Source organism: Phacochoerus africanus, chromosome 8 (genome assembly GCF_016906955.1).
Source record: "Phacochoerus africanus isolate WHEZ1 chromosome 8, ROS_Pafr_v1, whole genome shotgun sequence".
Classification (NCBI taxonomy): domain Eukaryota; kingdom Metazoa; phylum Chordata; class Mammalia; order Artiodactyla; family Suidae; genus Phacochoerus; species Phacochoerus africanus.
The window spans coordinates 56,044,882-56,062,954 of NC_062551.1; the positions used below are offsets into that span (position 1 = coordinate 56,044,882).

Sequence of the window (18,073 nt, forward strand, 5' to 3'; positions counted from 1 at the left end):
TCCCGTGTTGCTGTGGCTGTGGTGTAGGCCAGTGGCTACAGCTCTGATTAGACCCCTAGCCTGGGAACCTCCATATGCCCATGGGTGGGGCCCTAGAAAAAGGCAAAAAATCCAAAAATAAAAATAAAAAAAAAACATAAGCGCTCCCATGGACAAGCACAGGCAAAAGAACAAAATACCCCAGGAATAAATTTTAACAAGGAGGAGAGAGATCCGTACTCTGAAAATGATAAAATGCTGATGAAAGGAATTGAAGAGAAGACACAAAGAAATGGAAATATATACCACGCTCTTAGATGCGAAGAATTCGTATTGATAAATACCCACTCACCCAGCCCCAATCTACAGATTCAATGCAACCCCTATCAAATACTCAGAGCATTTTGACAGAACTAGAAGAAGAGTCCTCAAATCTGTGTGGAGCCACCGAAGACCCCAAGAGCCAAAGCAACCTTGAGAAAGCAGAACAAATCTGGATGTATCCCATGCCCGATTCAAACCATGCTACGAAGCTACAGTAATTCATAATCAATAGTACTGCGGTTGTTTCAGAGTTCCCATCATGACCCACTGGGTAATGAATCTGACCAATATCCATGAGGATGAGGGTTCAATCCTTGGCCTTGCTCAGTGGGTAAGAATCCAGGATTGCTGTGAGCTGTGGTGTAGGTACCCGGGTTGCTATCGCTGTGGTGTAGGCCAGCAGGTGCAGCTCCAACTGGGATCCCCAGCCTGGGAACTTCCATATGTTGCTGGTGCGGCTGTAAAAAGACTAAAGACAAGACAAAAAAAACCAAAAACAGGAGTTCCCGTCGTGGCGCAGTGGTTAATGAATCCGATTAGGAACCATGAGGTTGTGGGTTCGATCCCTGCCCTTGCTCAGTGGGTTAACGATCCGGCGTTGCCGTGAGCTGTGATGTAGGTTGCAGACGCGGCTCGGATCCCGCATGGCTGTGGCTCTGGCGTAGGCCGGTGGCTACATCTCCGATTGGACCCCTAGCCTGGGAACCTCCATATGCCGCAGGAGCGGCCCAAAGAAATAGCAAAAGACAAGAAAAAAAAAAAAAACAGTGAACAAACAAGGAGACTTTATTGAAATAGTACAACCCAAATATTGGCAAAATTAAGGGATAATTATGCTCCAGAAATTCCCACAGAGACGCTAAAAGGTAAGGTGCATTTTATATTACTACGTCACTCAGAAAATACATAAATAAGAAAATGTGACATTTTCAGAACTCCTGTTGTGACTCAGCAGGTGAAGAATCCAATGATTAGATAATCGAGGATTCAGGTTCAACCCCTGGCCTCGCTCAGTGGGTTAAGGATCTGGTGTTGTCGGGAGCTGTGATGTAGGTTGAAGAATCGGCTAGGATCTGGCGTTGCTGTGGCTGTGGTGTAGGCCAGCAGCTGTGGCCCTGATTCCACCCCTAGCCCAGGAACCTCCATATGCCACAGGTGTGACCCGAAAAAGAAAAAAAATGTGGCATTTTACACAAATTATGAGGAGGCAGGTGACTTAAAACTAAAAAAGACAAGCTGTCTTCCTGATTCTACTGTGGATGGATGTCCACGCTGACAGGGGAGGTTTGGAGACCAGAAACTCAGGGTGTGAACCAGGTAACGTCTGGGTCCTGAGAGGATCAGCCCCTTGATTGGGCTGGGGATGGAGAGAGAGGAGCAGCGGGGAGGGGAGGGCTGACGTAGGACCAAAAGCAGACTCAGGGTAGGAGATGGGGGGGTGGCACTTCAGAAACAATGAGGCACTCCTTGGGGGGTGTAGACCACAGTCGTGTTTTATTTCCTGTATCATATGATGCTTGGACATCTTACAAAACGTACCAGCCTGGGAAGGACGCCGCCTCCCAGGGTCAGCCAATTCTTAGAGACAGAAAAGGGCCCTGCCAGGAGCTCACCTTTCAGCTGCAAACCAACCAATCCTTAGCCCATAACCCTCAACCATTCTCCTTAACTACCCCTCCCACCACCAAGATCCTATTTCCCTTCTCTAAATCCTTCCTGAACTGGTAGCAGTCTACTCAAGACCATCGTCAGAGCCCCAAAACCCACCAGGCTTATTCAAACTAGCACATCCCAATGTATTTTGCCTGCCCAGCCTTGCCTTTCCATGGAAACCCCAGGAAAGCCTTCCTGGCACCTGCTCCTTCTGCCTCAGCAACACCTGGTGCTTCCCCCTGGGGCCCTGCCCAGCGGGCTATGCCACCTGCTCCTGGAACACATACGAAATAAAAGTCTCCTTTCACTGGGATAGACTCTACAGCATCACACAGGTGCCTCCTCAAATTCAAAGCTCATGGGTGCAAAGGAGATAAGGTTTGCATTGAGCGATTCCAGGAAGAAGCTGACTGCAATGTCCTCTCCTGTGTGTCTTCTGGGCGCCTCGTCCTCACGGAACCCTGTCTTGAGAAGCAGGGAGGCTCAGTCCTGCCTCTCAGCACTGCTGCCTAGTGGCCTCCACACCTGCAGAGGAACCAGGCCAGGTCAGAGACTCGGACACTTTAGCTCCAGGCAGGACGGGACAGTTCAGCCCCGCCTGGAACACAGGGGCCCGTCATCAGACTTCCCATGAGAGGCGCAGGTCCGCTCACCTGGTGTAGTACATCCAGGTGAGGCCATAGGCGAGGAAGAAACCAAGCCCCATCAGGGCCCCTCTGATCAGGGTGAGGACCAGGGGCCAGGAGCCCTGCTGCTCCTCAGTCACACAGCTGCAGGAAGGGGGGCTTCCTGGGGAAGGGTCGAGGGGGGTGAAGTTCTGGCCCCAGGCCCCAGCCCCTCCCACAGCCCAGACACCTGACCCCGCTGCCCCCAGCCCCCACACCTGTCCTGCAACTCACTCTGCACAGAGAGGTGGAAGGAAACCTGCTGGGAGCCCAGTGGGTTCTGAGCTTGGCAGGTGAATTCCCCTCCATCATCAGCCCCCACGTGCGGCAGTTCCAGGACCCCGGGTGCTGAGGGCTGCGAGGGGCGAGGAGCTCTTCCCTCCCGGGACCAGCTCATCACGGCAGGGGGGTTGCTGTCAGCCCCACAGACCAGGCGCAGGGACTGGCCCTCCAGGACCGGCAGTGATGTGCCATTCAGGTCTGGGTGAGAGACACACGGCAATTTCAGTGGAGCTGGGTGACAGGGCTGTCTCTCCCTCCCTCTCCCCCCAGAGCCAGAGGTGGGAAGATGGGCCATGTGACAAGTGGCAGGGTGGCTTAATCGAAGCTGAAGAGGCGACGGCCCTCGTGGTCAGGTCAGGAGACCAGGGACAAAACGGGAGCTGGTTCTGAGGCTGGCAGGATGCTGAGAAGTGGACAGGCAGCGGGAGGGAAGATGTGTCAAGAATGAGGCAGCTGGAGTTCCGGCTGTGGCTCAGCGGGTTAAGAACCTGACTAGTACCCATGAGGATCCCTGGCCTCACTCAGTGGGTTAAGGACCTGGCGTTGCTGTGAGCTGTGGTGTACATCGCAGACATGGCTTGGATCTGGCATGGCTGTGTCTCAGGTGTAGGCTGGCAGCCACAGTGCTGATTCAACCCCTAGCCTGGGAACCTCCATACGCTCCGGGTGTGGCCCTAAAAAGACCACACACACAACAAAATGAGAGTCTGGCTGATGAGCAGGAAGGCACCTGTGTCCACACCTTGGCTGGGAGGACGGGAGCACCAAAGACAGGGTACCAGTGGGAGAGAGGGTAGGGTCAGGGATGTTGGAGCCCTGCGGGCCGGGCTGAGGGAGTTGGGCTTTGCTCCGGGGTCACTGGAGAGCAGTGGAAGCCCATGAGTAGGGGAAGCACAGAATCAGCCCTGACTCTGGGAAGACCGTCCTGGGGCCATGTGGGGCCTGGCCCAAAGATTACACAGGAGGCAGGGAGGCTGAGGGGGAGGCTGACATCCAGGATGAGACTGGAGCTGGATCTGGGGCCCAGGGCAGAGAAAGAGGAAGTGATGTGAGAAGTGAAGTCTCAGTGACTCATGGGCAGATCTGGTGAGAAAGGGCCTGTGGAGACTGATGTTCCCACCACACCCAGGTCAAGTCAGGGCTGGGGGCATCAGCGAGGGGTGCTTAATGTGCAGCATGTAGTCAGATGTATAAAGCACAGAGAAGCATCAAGATAGGGTCAGGATCGGGACAGGGCTGCAGGTGGAGACCAGGGATGGGATGAAGATTCCCAGGAACAGGACTGGGCAGAGAGACTAGAATGGGGTCCAGGGTGGAGCCATGGGGGGTGGGAACGCAGAGGGCTCCTGGCAAAGGTGATGGGATCAGAGGTGAAAGAGGGCACCTGTCAGGAGGCGGGGACAGACAGAAATTTAAAAACAGAGCAGAACCTCAAGCAGTCTATCTCAGAGACATGGAGAGTGGAACGCTGGTGGCCAGAGGCTGCGGGGCAGGGCATGGGGAGCTCAAGTCTGATGGCTCCAGAAAGGCAAGATGTAAAGATATCTACACGTTGGTTCCACAACCCCGTGGACAACTTTTCCCACGGCTCAGTGGTACCATTAAATACGGTAGAGGTGGTCGGTTTCATCTGAGGTGTGTTTTCTCCCAATTCCAAATAAAATTAAAAACTGAAGTCAAGGAAAGAGAGCAGCCAAATGTGATACTGGGCCCCTGGATATGAGCCATTGGTGAGCGGGTGGGGGAAGGGGCGGAGCAGGGGAGGCGGGGGCGGGGGGGAGCGAGCGACTGAGCCCTGAGCCCTGAGCCCTGAGCTGGCAAAGACCTGCTCCCATCACCGCCCCAGAGAAGAGACCATCTTTCTTACCTGTGACTTTTTCCTGGAACATTCTGGTCGTCATCAGCTTTGGCGCGTCTGGGAAGGGAAAGGAGGCAGAGGGCGATGGGGCGGGGACTCTGTCCTTTCCCCCAGGAGCTGCCTAAGTGGAAGGGACGCGGCTTTATCCCCCCCCTGTTCTAATTCGGGGGTCCGCACCCTGGGTCCCCCGCCATACCTGTCCCCCCATCTCCTCTGGGAGACCCCTGCCAGGACTGGACCTTCCTCCTGCCACACCTGCCCTCGGGGACCAAGCCGGCCCCCCACACTCACAGGAGACATTGAGCTGGATGGTTCTCTCCGTGGTCACCTGAGCTCCTTGGAGTTTCACCTGACAGGTGAGGTTGGTGCCATGGTCCTGGGGTCTCGGGGTGAGGGTGAGCACCGAGGAGCCAAGGGCCTCTGGGTCCACAGCATCAAGGGCGGCCCCCGCCCAGGAGAAATGGACAAGCCTTCCCCCATCACAGACTAGCGGCAGGGAGCAGGTCAGGTTTGTGGGGCGGCCAGACTCCAGAGGCTCCAGAAAGTGGATGTCGGGTTTCTCTGTCAGGGCTGAGGAGGAGAGAGGGGTGGGCACCCAGAGCGGGACCCTGAGAGGGACCAGTGCCTCAGGGCCAGAGCTCACCCCGGGTCCCGGATCTCCCCTGCACCCCCAAACCCCGAGACCTGGAGCAGGGAGAGGTCCTATGTCCCAGTGCTGTTCTAATTCGGGGGTCCGCACCCTGGGTCCCCCGCCATACCTGTCACCTGCACCTTCAGCTTCTTATCTGTGTAAGTGTGTTTTACTCTGTTTCCTTCCTCCAGCCGGAGGACGTAGACCCCCGTGTCACTCATCCTGGCGTCTCTGATGCTCAGGGAGCAGTCCTTGTTCTGGGGATCCCCAGAGAGTTGGAATCGGTCCCGAGTCTGTGGGTTCACTGGTCTGTGTGGGTTGTTTGTGGCCACAGGCTCACCGACGAGGGTGTTATCCCCTTCCCGGAACCAGTAGATGAAGAGTTGCCCAGGGGAAGACCAGTAACTCCAGGAGAAGGAGAAGGAGCAGGTCACATGGACACCCAGGCACTCCTGCACCGCCACGGATTCCTGCACTTGGAGCCAGAAACCTTGATCCTGCTGCAGGGACCCTGGGGGACACAGAGGCTCCGCTCCAGCTCCAGCACCCCCACCCCTTGCTTAACCCCACCCCCCCTCGTGCTGCCCCCTTGCCCCCACCCCATCCCACCCCCTCCCCAGCCCACTCACCCCCCCACAGCAGGAGCAGCAGCAGCAGCAGCAGGGGCACCATGTCCGCCTCGGCCAGGGCAGGGCCCAGTCCAGGCCCCTCTGTCAGGGACAGGAACGCCCTGAATGTGGGGAGGGACCCGGGAGGCCCCAACAGGAAGCCAGAGGGTGACAGAGTGACAGGCAGCTGTGGCCTGGCACAGAAGGGGAACTTGGACACCACAGGTCGTGGGGGTGCGATGTGGGCGGAGAAATCATGCTGTCCCACCCTGTCCCCTGCCCCCCTCCGTGGCAGGGGACTCTGCGGAGGTCCCCGGAGTTTGGGAGGTTTCTCCGGGGGTGGCTGTGGAAGCGATGGCTTTGCAGATGAGGGTGAAGCCAGCAGTCGGGATCCCGGAGAGGCCTGGGCATCCGAGAAGAGACAGGGGGTCTAGACCTGCGGATCCCACGAGACACCCCCCCGGCCAGACCGAGACCGAGAAACACGGACCATCCTGGACAAGAATAGTTACAATTTTCTCACACCTATTCAAGTTCGGGGCAGGAAAGACGTTTGCAGACCCCCAGAGTGGAGGGCGGAGCCCAGGAGGGGAAGCAGAGCATTAAAGGCTCCTTTGCTCCGAAGGGTTTTGGGACCATGGAAAACAGAGGTGTTGGTCTTCCTGGAACTGAGGGGTCTTATGGGACCAGGCTTGGAGCGCGGGCCGTGCACATCGGGGAGGGGGAGGGAAAGGGAGACCCTCACCCCGTTCTGTGGGACCCCAGAAGGCTGGACCTCACACAGAAACACAAGTCAGCATCCCTCCCTCAGCACCGCCTTTTTTTCAAAGCCCCAGGCAGGGCTCAAGCCTTGTGTGGAAATAACCTGTCATCTGAGTGCTCCTTAGGGAAGAAACTTCATAAAGTTTTCCCAAATTTGACACTGATATTTTTTTTTCTTTTTTTCTTTTTTTGCTTCTTAGGACCGCACCCAAGGCATATGGAGGTTCCCAGGCTAGGGGTCCAATCGGAGGAGCTACACCTGCCAGCCTACACCACAGCCCCAGCAAGGCAGGATGCGAGCCGTGTCTGCAATCTACACCGCAGCTCGCGGCAATGCCTGATCCTTAACCCACTGAGCGGGGCAGGGATCGAACCCACAACCTCATGGTTCCTAGTCGGATTCATTTCCGCTGCGCCACCGAGCACCGGCACCCCCCACTGCAAGAATGAACTGCTCTGTGTCAGGGGGGGCTCGACCCCACCCCACCCCACCCCTCCCCCTCCTGCATTGTTCCCGCCACAGGTTCCCGCCAGAATCTCCCGCTGCAGATTCCCGCCCCGCAGCCTTGATAAGCCTGGCGCCTCCCACCCGCGCCGCGGGCGCCATCTTGGGCTGAGCCCACGCGCTGCGGCCGCCTTAGTAAACCGCGCTCCCGCTTTCCCCTCTCGGCCTTGGGCGCTCCTCCCTCGGCGAACCCCCCAACTTCGTGCTGAGAGGTGGCCTGAGAACAAAGCCAGCAAAACGACAGGGTTACTACATTTTTTTTTCCGTAAAGGGCTGTGGGGAGTTCTTGCCATGGCTCAGCCGTTAACGAGCCCGACTCACGTCCATGAGGTTGCGGGTTCGATCCCTGACCTCGCTCAGTGGGTTAAGGATCCGGGGTCACCGTGAGCTGGGGTCACGGTTGCAGGTGCGGCTCGGATCAGGCGTGGCTGTGGGGTAGGCTGGTGGCTGCAGCTCCCATTGGACCCCTGGCCTGGGAACCTCCATATGCCACGGGGGGGGGGGGGGGGGGGGGGGGGTGGGGGGGGGGGGGGGGGGGGGGGGGGGGGGGCGGTGGGCCTAAAAAGAGATAAATAAATATTTAAAAATAAATACGAAATTTTTAAGGATTTTGGTGACCCTGACCAAGCTCCGGAACCCTCTGGGCCTGTAGCCAGGGTACTTCAGGCCTTCTCAAGCTAAGCGAGTCAACATTTTTGTCTTGTTTTGTTTTCTCCATCAGGCCACCCTGAGCCGAAAGCCCTTGCCTGTGCCCTAGGGCCACCTCGCCCCAACCTCCAGGCCCGCAAACCCTTCCCTGATCGCTGGCTCCAAACCTTCCTGTGAGACTTCGGTTTCCCGGTTCACGGCGCTTCCAGGAGGTCTGGGAAACAGGCTGACCTAGGTTAGTGGTTTTCTGCAAGTCTTTCTCGGATGCCCAGTTATATGAAATAAAAACGACCAAAGCCTGCTGTATAAGTAAACAAAGACCGGAGTTGCCTTTGCAGCGCAGCAGAAATGAATCCAACTGGTGACCATGAGGATGCGGGTTCGATCCCTGGCCTCACTTAGTGGGTTAAGGATCCGGTGTTGCCATGAGCTGTGATGTAGGTTAGAGCCTCCGCTCGGATACCATGTTGCTGTGGCTGTGGTGCAGGCCAACAGCTACAGCTCCCATTCTTCCGCTAACCTGGGAACCTCCATATGCTGCAGGCGTGGCCCTAAAAAGACAAAAAAAAAAAAAGTCCAGACTCACAGAAGGGTGAAAAGAAAGATACGATTATTGAGATTAGAGACGCTGCTAGTAGAGCAGAATGACTTCCCAGTGATCAGTGACGGCTGATTCTGAGTATGTGGTCCTGTCTATTTTTGTGTCCCAGGGACAAAGGGGAGAGAAGTCTTTCTCTACACTTGCTGGTTGGTTGAGGGTCGCCTATAGGGCAGGGTGAGGAGAGGGGCCAAGTGCCTTTCCTGGTAGGGGGTAGGAAGGAGCAGGCCAGGTTGCTCACGAGGGGCTTGAGAACTCTGTAACAACTGCATTGGATGGAACGGGTGATAAGGGCCTGGTAATTTTTTATTTTTTATTTTTATTTTTAGTGCCACACCCATGGCATATGGAGGTTCCCAGGCTAGGGGTCTAAGGGGGCAGTAGCCGCCGGCTTACACCACAGCCACAGCAACACCAGATCCGAGCTGCATCAGTGACCTACACCACAGCTCACGGCAATGCCGGATCCTTAACCCACTGAGCGAGGCCAGGGATCGAACCCGCAACCTCATGGTTCCTAGTCGGATTCATTAACCACTGAGCCATGACGGGAACTCCTTTGGAAATATTTTAAATGATAAACTTACAATATTGAAGCATGGGAAAATATCTTGCAATAACACGAAAGCCTTGTTGAAAAGACTGGCAGGTCTTGTATTCTCACAGGGTAGCAGCCAGCTGAGGCTACACAAGAGCTGACCCCTTTGGCTTTGCCATACTCCCCACCATGCACTGTTGTCTGCCCACCACTAACACAGAATCCAGGTACCATTTGCCCAAAAGCTTGCCCAGCTCTCTGCCTTGTACTAGTCCACTCTCCTCATGTACCATAACTGCCTTGTCCATGTAGAAATTTGATCTGGGAGGCCTTGAAACTACCAAACAAAAATCCCGCAAGCTGGAGTCTCTCTATGTCTGGACAGAGCAGAGATCTGTGAACCTTGACAAAGGGGATGAAACAAGGTCAAGGACTCCCCCTGCTGGATTTGGTGAACTTAGCTTTTTTTTTTTTTTGGTCTTTTTGTCTTTTTAGGGCTGCACTTGCGGCATATGTAGGTTCCCAGGCTAGGGGTCCAATCAGAGCTACAGCTGCTGGCCTATGCCACAGCCACAGTGACGTGGGATCCGAGCCGCATCTGTGACCTACACCACAGCTCACGGCAACTCTGGATCCTTAACCCCCTGAGTGAGGCCAGGGATCGAACCTGCGTCCTCATGGATACTAGTCAGGTTCGTTAACCACTGAGCCACGATGGAACTCCAACTTCGCATCTTAAACGTACTTCGGAGGTTAGGCTTAGGGAAACTAAATTCCCAACGTGCAGTGTGTAAGGCCCAGCCTCGAACAAAATTAAGTAAAAATAATATAGCAAGAGGCTTCATGCAAATTCCTTGTACGTTGTCACTTTCCTTTTTTTTTTTTGTCTTTTTGCTATTTCTTTGGGCCACTCCCGCAGCATATGGAGGTTCCCAGGCTAGGGGTTGAATCAGAGCTGTAGCCCCCGGCCTTCGCCAGAGCCACAGCAACGCAGTATCCGAGCCGCATCTGCAATTTAGACCACAGCTCATGGCAACGCCGGATCCTCAACCCACTGAGCAAGGGCAGGGACTGAACCCGCAACCTCATGGTTCCTAGTCGGATTCGTTAACCACTGCGCCACAATGGGAACTCTGTCACTCTCATTCTTACAAGAAAAAGCGGAACAAACTGAGAGTCAATGCCTTTTCTTAGATTCATGAGAGAATTGGCATCACAGAGCCAGTCACCACCGCAAAATCTAGAGAGCCTGGCAAATCCAGACAGTTACAACTTATATCTCTGCACTTTCTGCCTAATTTTGCTGAGAACCTAGAAATGCCCTTTGAAAATTGTGTATTAAAACAACAACAGGAGTTCCCGTCGTGGCGCAGTAGTTAACGAATCTGACTAGGAACCATGAGGTTGCCGGTTCAGTCCCTGCCCTTGCTCAGTGGGTTAACGATCCGGCGTTGCCGTGAGCCGTGGTGTCAGGTGCAGACGCGGCTCGGATCCCGAGTTGCTGTGGCTCTGGCGTAGACCCCTAGCCTGGGAACCTCCATATGCCGCGGGAGCGGCCCAAGAAATAGCTAAAAAGACAACAACAACAACACTATTATTACAGCCTGAAGAGACGGACCAAGCATCAGAACAAGACTTGGGGAGTTCCTGTTGTGGCTCAGTGGGTTAGGAACTCCATGCTGACTCTCTGAGGATGCAGATTCAATCCCTGGCCTTGCTCAGTGGGCTCCGGATGCGATGTTGCCACAATTTATGGCATAGGTCACACACGTGTCTCAGATCCCATGTTGCTGTGGCTGTGGCAAAGGCCTAGGGCTGAAGCTCAGATTTGACCCCTAGCCTGGGAACATCCATATGTTGCAGGTGTAGCCATCAAAAGAAAAAAAAAAAAAAAAGAAAAAGACTGGGATATGACACAGATGTTGCAATTCTGACACGGAATTTAAAATAGCCATGATTACGATGCTAAATGTTCCAAGAGAAAAAGTAGATGACATGCAAAAACAGATTGTAATGTACCAGAGAGCTGGAAGATCTAAGGTAGAATCAAAATGAAATACCAGAAATCAACAACACTGCCGCAGAAATGAAGAACGCCTGGTCTGTTTGACTGACAGCAAACTAACTCCTTCTCTGCAACACGGAGATGGGTCCAGGAGACAAAAGCCCTCGGGACCTAGGAAGCCCTGATTTTTTATTCTAATTTTTAAATTTTTTATTTTTTTGGTCTTTTTTTTTTTGCCTTTTCTAGGGCCACACCCGAGGCATATGGAGGTCCCAGGCTAGGGGTCGAATCGGAACTGTAGCCACCGGCCTACGCCAGAGCCACAGCAACGTGGGATCCGAGCCGAGTCTGCCACCTACACCACAGCTCACGGCAATGCTGGATCCTTAACCCACTGAGCGAGGCCAGGGATGGAACCTGCAACCTCATGGTTCCTAGTCGGATTCGTTAACCACTGTGCCACGACGGGAACTCCACGTTCAGTATTTTTTAAAAAGTCAGGGAGTTCCCGTCATGGCGCAGAGGTTAATGAGTCCGACTAGGAACCATGAGGTTGCGGGTTCGGTCCCTGCCCTCGCTCAGTGGGTTAACGATCCGGCGTTGCCATGAGCTGTGGTGTAGGTTGCAGACGCGGCTCGGATCCCGCGTTGCTGTGGCTCTGGCGTAGGCTGGTGGCTACAGCTCCGATTCGACCCCTAGCCTGGGAACCTCCATATGCCGCGGGAGCAGCCCAAAGAAATAGCAAAAAGACAAAAAATAATAATAATAATTGAACGTTTTAATTCATGAGCATGATATATCTCATTGAGGGTTTCTTTAATTTCTCTCAGCAGTATTTTCCAGTTTTCAGTGTGGAGGTCTTGCAACTATTTTGATAGTTTCACTTTTAGAAATATTGGGAGGTTTGATGCTTTCTGAAAGATATTGTGGGAGTCCCCATTGTGGCTCAGCAGAAATGAATCTGACTAGTATCCGTGAGGATGTGGGTTTGATCCTTGGCCCCGATCAGTGGGTTAAAAGATCCGGCTTTGCCATGAGCTGTGGCGTATGTTGCAGATGCAGCGCAAATCTGGTGTTGCTGTGTCTGTGGCGTAGGCCAGCAGCTGCATCTCCAATTCACCTCCTGGCCTGGGAACGTCCACAGGTCATGAGAGCAGTCCTAAAAAGCAACACCCCCCCCCCCCATATTGTGGCCTTTGCGCTGTGGCAGAGTAGATGAAAAATCTGACAGCAGCAGCTCAGGTCTCTGTGGAGGTACGGGTTCGATCTTCAGCCCCCATGCAGTGGGTTAAAGGATCTGATGTTGCCACAGCTGTGGTGTAAGTCACAGCTGCAGCTCGGATTCAATCCCAGGAACTCCCATATGCCTCAGGTATGGCCACACACACACAAAGATACTGTATTTTTAATTTAATTTTCTAAAGTTGCTAATGGATATAGAAGTTATAGCTGTATGTTGATTTTGGTTTTTTTTGTCTGTTTGTGGCTGCACCTTCAGCATATGGAAGTTCACAGGCTAGGGGTCAAATCAGAGCTGCACCTACAGGCCTACATCAAACCCACAGCAACCAAAAAAAAATTGATAGGTAAGAAGTGGATTGATTCAAAGGGACAGACAGAATGTGGGCCATCTCAGAAAGCAAGAGGCCTTTAAAAAAGCCTTTTTTGGCCAACAAACACATGAAAAAATGCTCAACATCGCTGATTATAAGAGAAATGCAAATCAAAACTACCATGAGATATCACCTCACACCAGTCAGAATGGCCATCATTAATAAATCCACAAATAACAAGTGCTGGAGGGGCTGTGGAGAAAAGGGAACCCTCCTGCACTGTTGGTGGGAATGTAAACGGGTACAGCCACTATGGAGAACAGTTTGGAGATACCTTAGAAATCTATACATAGAACTTCCATATGACCCCGCAATCCCACTCTTGGGCATCTATCCGGACAAAACTCTACTTAAAAGAGACACGTGCACCCGCATGTTCATTGCAGCACTATTCACAATAGCCAAGACATGGAAACAACCCAAATGTCCATCGACAGATGACTGGATTAGGAAGATGTGGTATATATACACAATAGAATACTACTCAGCCATAAAAAAGAATGACATAATGCCATTTGCAGCAACATGGATGGAACTAGAGAATCTCATACTGAGTGAAATGAGCCAGAAAGACAAAGACAAATACCATATGATATCACTCATAACTGGAATCTAATATCCAGCACAAATGAACATCTCCTCAGAAAAGAAAATCATGGACTTGGAGAAGAGACTTGTGGCTGCCTGATGGGACGGGGAGGGGGAGGGAGTGGGAGGGATCGGGATCGGGAGCTTGGGCTTATCAGACACAACTTAGAATAGATTTACAAGGAGACCTTGCTGAATAGCATTGAGAACTTTGTCTAGATACTCATGTTGCAACAGAAGAAAGGGTGGGGGAAAAATGTAATTGTAATGTATACATGTAAGGATAACCTGACCCCCTTGCTGTACAGTGGGAAAATAAAAAAAAAAATTATTAAAAAAAAAAAGCCTTTTTTTTTTTTTGGCTGTGGTTTGCAGCAGCTTAATATGGGATATCAGTTCCCAGAACCCAGGCCACAGCAGTGAAATCACTGAGTCCTAAGCATTAGACCACCAGGGAACTCTCCATTAAAAAAAAAATGTTTTTTCTTTAGGGCCGCACGTACAGCATACAGAAGTTCCCAGGCTGGGGGTCAAAATGGAGCTACCGCTGCCAGGCTACACTGCAGCCAGAGCAACACCAGATCTGAGCTGCGTCTGCAATCTACACCACAGCTCACGGCAATGCCAGATCCTTAACCGACTGAGCAAGGCCGGGGATGGAACCCGCATCCTCATGGATACTAGTCGGGTTTGTTACTGATGAGAAACTATGGGAACACCCCTAAAAATATTTTTAATTCTTCGGTTACAGTTTAACATATGGAAATATCTTGCAACAATCTGAATAGCTAACTTTTGAAAATTTTGAACATCTGGCATTCCCATGTGACAAGAATCAGCTGGGGATGGGCAGGGGTGCCCAGTTTTATTTTGCCACATTCTCCCACTAAGTGCTATGGTCTCCGATGCACTCAGGCCAAAGCTCGGGTACCATTTATCAGTGTACTTGCCCCATTTTTTTTTCTTACCCAGGCCTCGTACTCATTTTTATACCTGTTTTACTCCTGTGGGGGCTTAATTTTGTATTTCCTGGGAAAAGAGATGCCTTGACCCATCAAACAAAAATTCCTCCCCCTAGAGACTTACTCTCTGACTTAATTTCTCAAGAGAGGGATTTGCTCAACCTGAGGCTGGAAGACAGTCAAAGCCCAAGACCGCCCCCTGCTGGAAAAGGTGCACCTAGCAAGCTTGGCTGCTAAATCAAAGAGAGACCAAGTCTCCAATTGCTTCCAACACTCTTTTGACATAATATTTAAAAAAAATAATAATAATAAACTAGGAGTTCCCGTCGTGGCGCAGTGGTTAACGAATCCGACTAGGAACCATGAGGTTGCAGGTTCGATCCCTGGCCTTGCTCAGTGGGTTAAGGATCTGGCGTTGCCGTGAGCTGTGGTTCGGATCCCGAGTTGCTGTGGCTCTGGCATAGGCTGGCGGCTACAGCTCTGATTAGACCCCTAGTCTGGGAACCTCCATATGCCGCAGAAGTGGCCCCAGAAAAGGCAAAAAGACAAAATAATAATAATAATAATAAACTAGGAGTTCCAATTGTGACTCAGTGGTTAACGAACCCGACTAGCATCCATGAGGACATGGGTTCAATCCCTGGCCTCGCTCATTGGGTTAAGGATCTGGCGTTGCAGTGAGCCATGGTGTAGGTTGCAGATGTGGCTTGGATCCTGTGTTGCTGTGGCTATGGTTTGGACCAGCAACTGTAGCTCCGATTCAACCCCTAGCCTGGAAATCTCCATATGCCACAGGTACAGCCTTAAAAGACAAAATAATAATAATAATAATAAACAACTAGAAAAGGAATATCGGAGTTCCCACTGTGGCTCAGTGGCTTAAGAACCCGTCTAGTCTCTGTGAGGGTGCAGGTTCAATCCCCGGCCTTGCTCAGTGGATTAAGAATCCCGCATTGCCTCAAGCTGTGGCTCAGGTCACAGATGCGGCTCAGATCTGGTGTTGCTGTGGCTGTGGTGTAGGCCAGCAGCTGCAGTTCCTATTAGACACCTAGCCTGGAACCTTCCATATGCCGCAGGTGCATCCCTGAAAAAAAGAGAAAAGAAGAGGAATATAGCATGAAAAATTATGAAGAGTATTTTAAATGATTGACCGTATCAAATGAAAAATGATAGACTGTAGCAGCTTCCCACTTATTGGAAATTAAAGAAAATTTTCTTTTTAGAAATAAGCAATGATAGGAGTTCCCTTTGTGGCTCAGTGGTTAACGAATCTGACTAAGAACCATGAGATTGCGGGTTTGATCCCTGGCCTTGCTCAGTGAAGGATCGGGCATTGCCATGAGCTGTGGTGTAGGTCACAGATGCGGCTTGGATCCCGCGTTGCTGCGGCTGTGGTGTAGCTCCGATTCGACCCCTAGCCTGGGAACCTCCATGTGTTGCGGGTTTGGGCCTAAAAAGACAAAGGACAAAAAAAATCCCCTAACACCGTGTACGCATATGTGTCTCCAGAACCCTGCCTCTCTGCCCTCCCTCCTCTCCCTTCCCCTCCTGATCCATAGAGCCGGGTGTGGCAGAGGACGACGGATGCCTGTGCAGAGAGGTGACCTGCAGTGGGATGTCTCAAACGGGGTGAGGAGTGTCCACCCAAGAATGTCAGGAACGAATGTCAGATCCTCCATCTCGGGGTGGGGGGCAATCCCAGCGGGGGTGGGGGCAATCCCAGCAGGGGAGGGGGGACCAAGCCCCGTGAGCCCCACCACACTGGGGAGGAGTGGTGGCTGAGATGCAGAACCAATTACACTGAGAGGAGCGAATCCAATCAGTCATCACATCATAGATGCCAGGGACCAGGTTCCCCTTTCTCGGTGAAAGGATTTGCACTTGCCGGAAGGCAGAAAATCAGGATGACCCGGGTGGTCCTGGCTTGGAGCTGGAGGGGAAGGAGCGAACTCAGGAACGTCCATATGTGGCTTAGGAACGAATTGAGAGACTCTTTTCCAACTAAGTCAGGAAGGAGACAATGGCTTTCGCAATTATCATTTAGCATTCTAACAGTGGGGTTCCTGGTTGCGAAGGAAACCTATGTGGGTTAACTTAAGCAAAAAAAAAAAAAAAAAAAAAGGAATTTGTTCAGAGGACTTTGGGCAGCTGACAGATTGGATGAGCAAGCTAAAGTTCTAAGTGCAGAAAATGGGTCAGAACCCAGGGAAACAATGAAAGGAGATGCCTCGCCAAGTTTGCTGAGGGGACAGCCTGGTTCTGTGCCAAGGCCATCAAAGGGAGCACTGGACCCTTCCTGATGTCTTTATAAAGTCTCAGTGTGAGTTCAGGCTGACACCTGCACACTAGCCACGAGGTTTCGGGGAAGGCAAGCATGTAAATTTTAGGTCCTTGGCAGTTGGAAGTGGAACCTCACTGGATAGAATTCCCAGAAAAATATTAACAGTTCAGCTACTCAGTGCAACATGGTTCTGAGAGTGCTAGGTAACTGCAATTATGAAACAGAACCAAATAAGAGATATAAATATCACGAAGGGTGTATCCTTATTATTTGCGATTCCTGTGATTATATACCTGGGACCTTCAAAAAGTAACTGGAAATAGGGAGTTCTCATTGTGGATCGGCAGAAATGAATCTGACTAGCATCCATGAGGACACAGGTTCGATCCCTGGCCTTGCTCAGTGGGTTAAGGATCTGGCGTCCCCGTGAGCTGTGGTGTAGGTTGTCGAGGTGGCTCAGATCTGGTGTTGCCGTGGCTCTGGTGTAGACCTGGCAGCTGTAGCTCTGATTCAACCCCTAGCCTGGGAACCTCCATATGCCGAGGGTGTGGCCCTAAAACGACCAAAAAAAAAAAAAAAAAGTCACTGGAAATCTGTTAGAGGGAATAGGGTAACTCATTAAGATGTTGAGTTATATTACAGTTTTTCAACTTGAACACTATTGTCATTTGAACGATCCTTTGTTGTGGACGGAGAGGGAAGACATCCTGGAGATGTTTTGCAGGATTTCTGTCCGCCCCTCACTAGGTACCAGTAGCATCCTTCTCCCCAACTCTGTTGGGAGAAACAAAAATGTCTCCAGACCTTCCAAATGTCCCCTGGAGGGAGAACAAAATCACTCCCACTTGCATCAGATTTAATTAATTTATAAAAATCAATAACCGTAAAAAATCAAAATCAATAACTTCCATTTAAAAAGGTCCAGTTGAAAATGATAATGGGAGTTCCCATTGTGGCTCTGCAGTAACGATGGCAGCTAGGATCCGTGAGGACTCGGGTTTGATCCCTGGCCTCACTCAGTTGGTTAAGGATCTGGCGTTGCCATGAACTGTGGTGTAGGTCAGAGATGCTGCTGGGATCTGGCACCGCTTTGGCTACGGCATAGGCCGGCAACTGTAGCTCTGATTCGACCTCTAGCCTTGGAACCTCCATATGCCTCAGGTGCGGCCCTAAAAAGACAAAAAAGAAAAAGGAAAGAAAAGAAAAGAAAATTATAATGGAAAATTACTTGTGTTCCAGCAGGAATGACATTGCATGGGGTGTGTGACAAGGATCTGATTGTACTTGTTCGTTCTTCATCAGATCTTGATTATTGTATATAGGTTATATTTTGCCAAGTCAAAGAACTTGATAATGAGTTCTGTTTTTTGGTAAATTCCCTTGGGTTTTCTAGGTAGGAGATCCTGTCAGGGCAAAAGATGGCAGTCTTGTCTTTGCATTTCATATTTATACTGCTTGTTTCAGTTTCCTGTCTAGCTACCTTTCTTAGCACCTCAAGAGCAGTTATAATTGTGTTAATAGCGTGACTCTGCCCCTATGTTCATAGCAACGCTAGTTACAATAGCCAAGACAT

General features: G+C 51.6%; 1 protein-coding gene across 1 annotated transcript; it reads right to left on the reverse strand.

The window, feature by feature from the left end:
• Window positions 1–1,770: 1,770 nt before the first annotated feature.
• On the reverse strand, window positions 1,771–6,910 carry LOC125132703 (sialic acid-binding Ig-like lectin 14). The gene is made up of 7 exons (XM_047790346.1): window positions 6,022–6,910; window positions 5,520–5,903; window positions 5,053–5,331; window positions 4,771–4,818; window positions 2,856–3,101; window positions 2,610–2,745; window positions 1,771–2,481 (listed from the first exon to the last, which is right to left on the reverse strand). Exons 1-7 carry the CDS (start codon window positions 6,062–6,064, stop codon window positions 2,466–2,468), a joined length of 1,152 nt encoding a protein of 383 aa, XP_047646302.1. The 5' UTR covers window positions 6,065–6,910; the 3' UTR covers window positions 1,771–2,465.
• Window positions 6,911–18,073: the final 11,163 nt, after the last annotated feature.

Bases quoted from the DNA above. Each gene is read 5' to 3' on its own strand.
- LOC125132703 (XM_047790346.1), bottom strand. From the start codon at position 6,064: ATGGTGCCCCTGCTGCTGCTGCTGCTGCTCCTGCTGTGGGGGG. The intron at 5,904-6,021 runs GTGAGTGGGCTG...TGTGTCCCCCAG, and splicing joins GCTGCTCCTGCTGTGGGGGG to GGTCCCTGCAGCAGGATCAA. The intron at 5,332-5,519 runs GTATGGCGGGGG...TCTCCTCCTCAG, and splicing joins GCTGAAGGTGCAGGTGACAG to CCCTGACAGAGAAACCCGAC.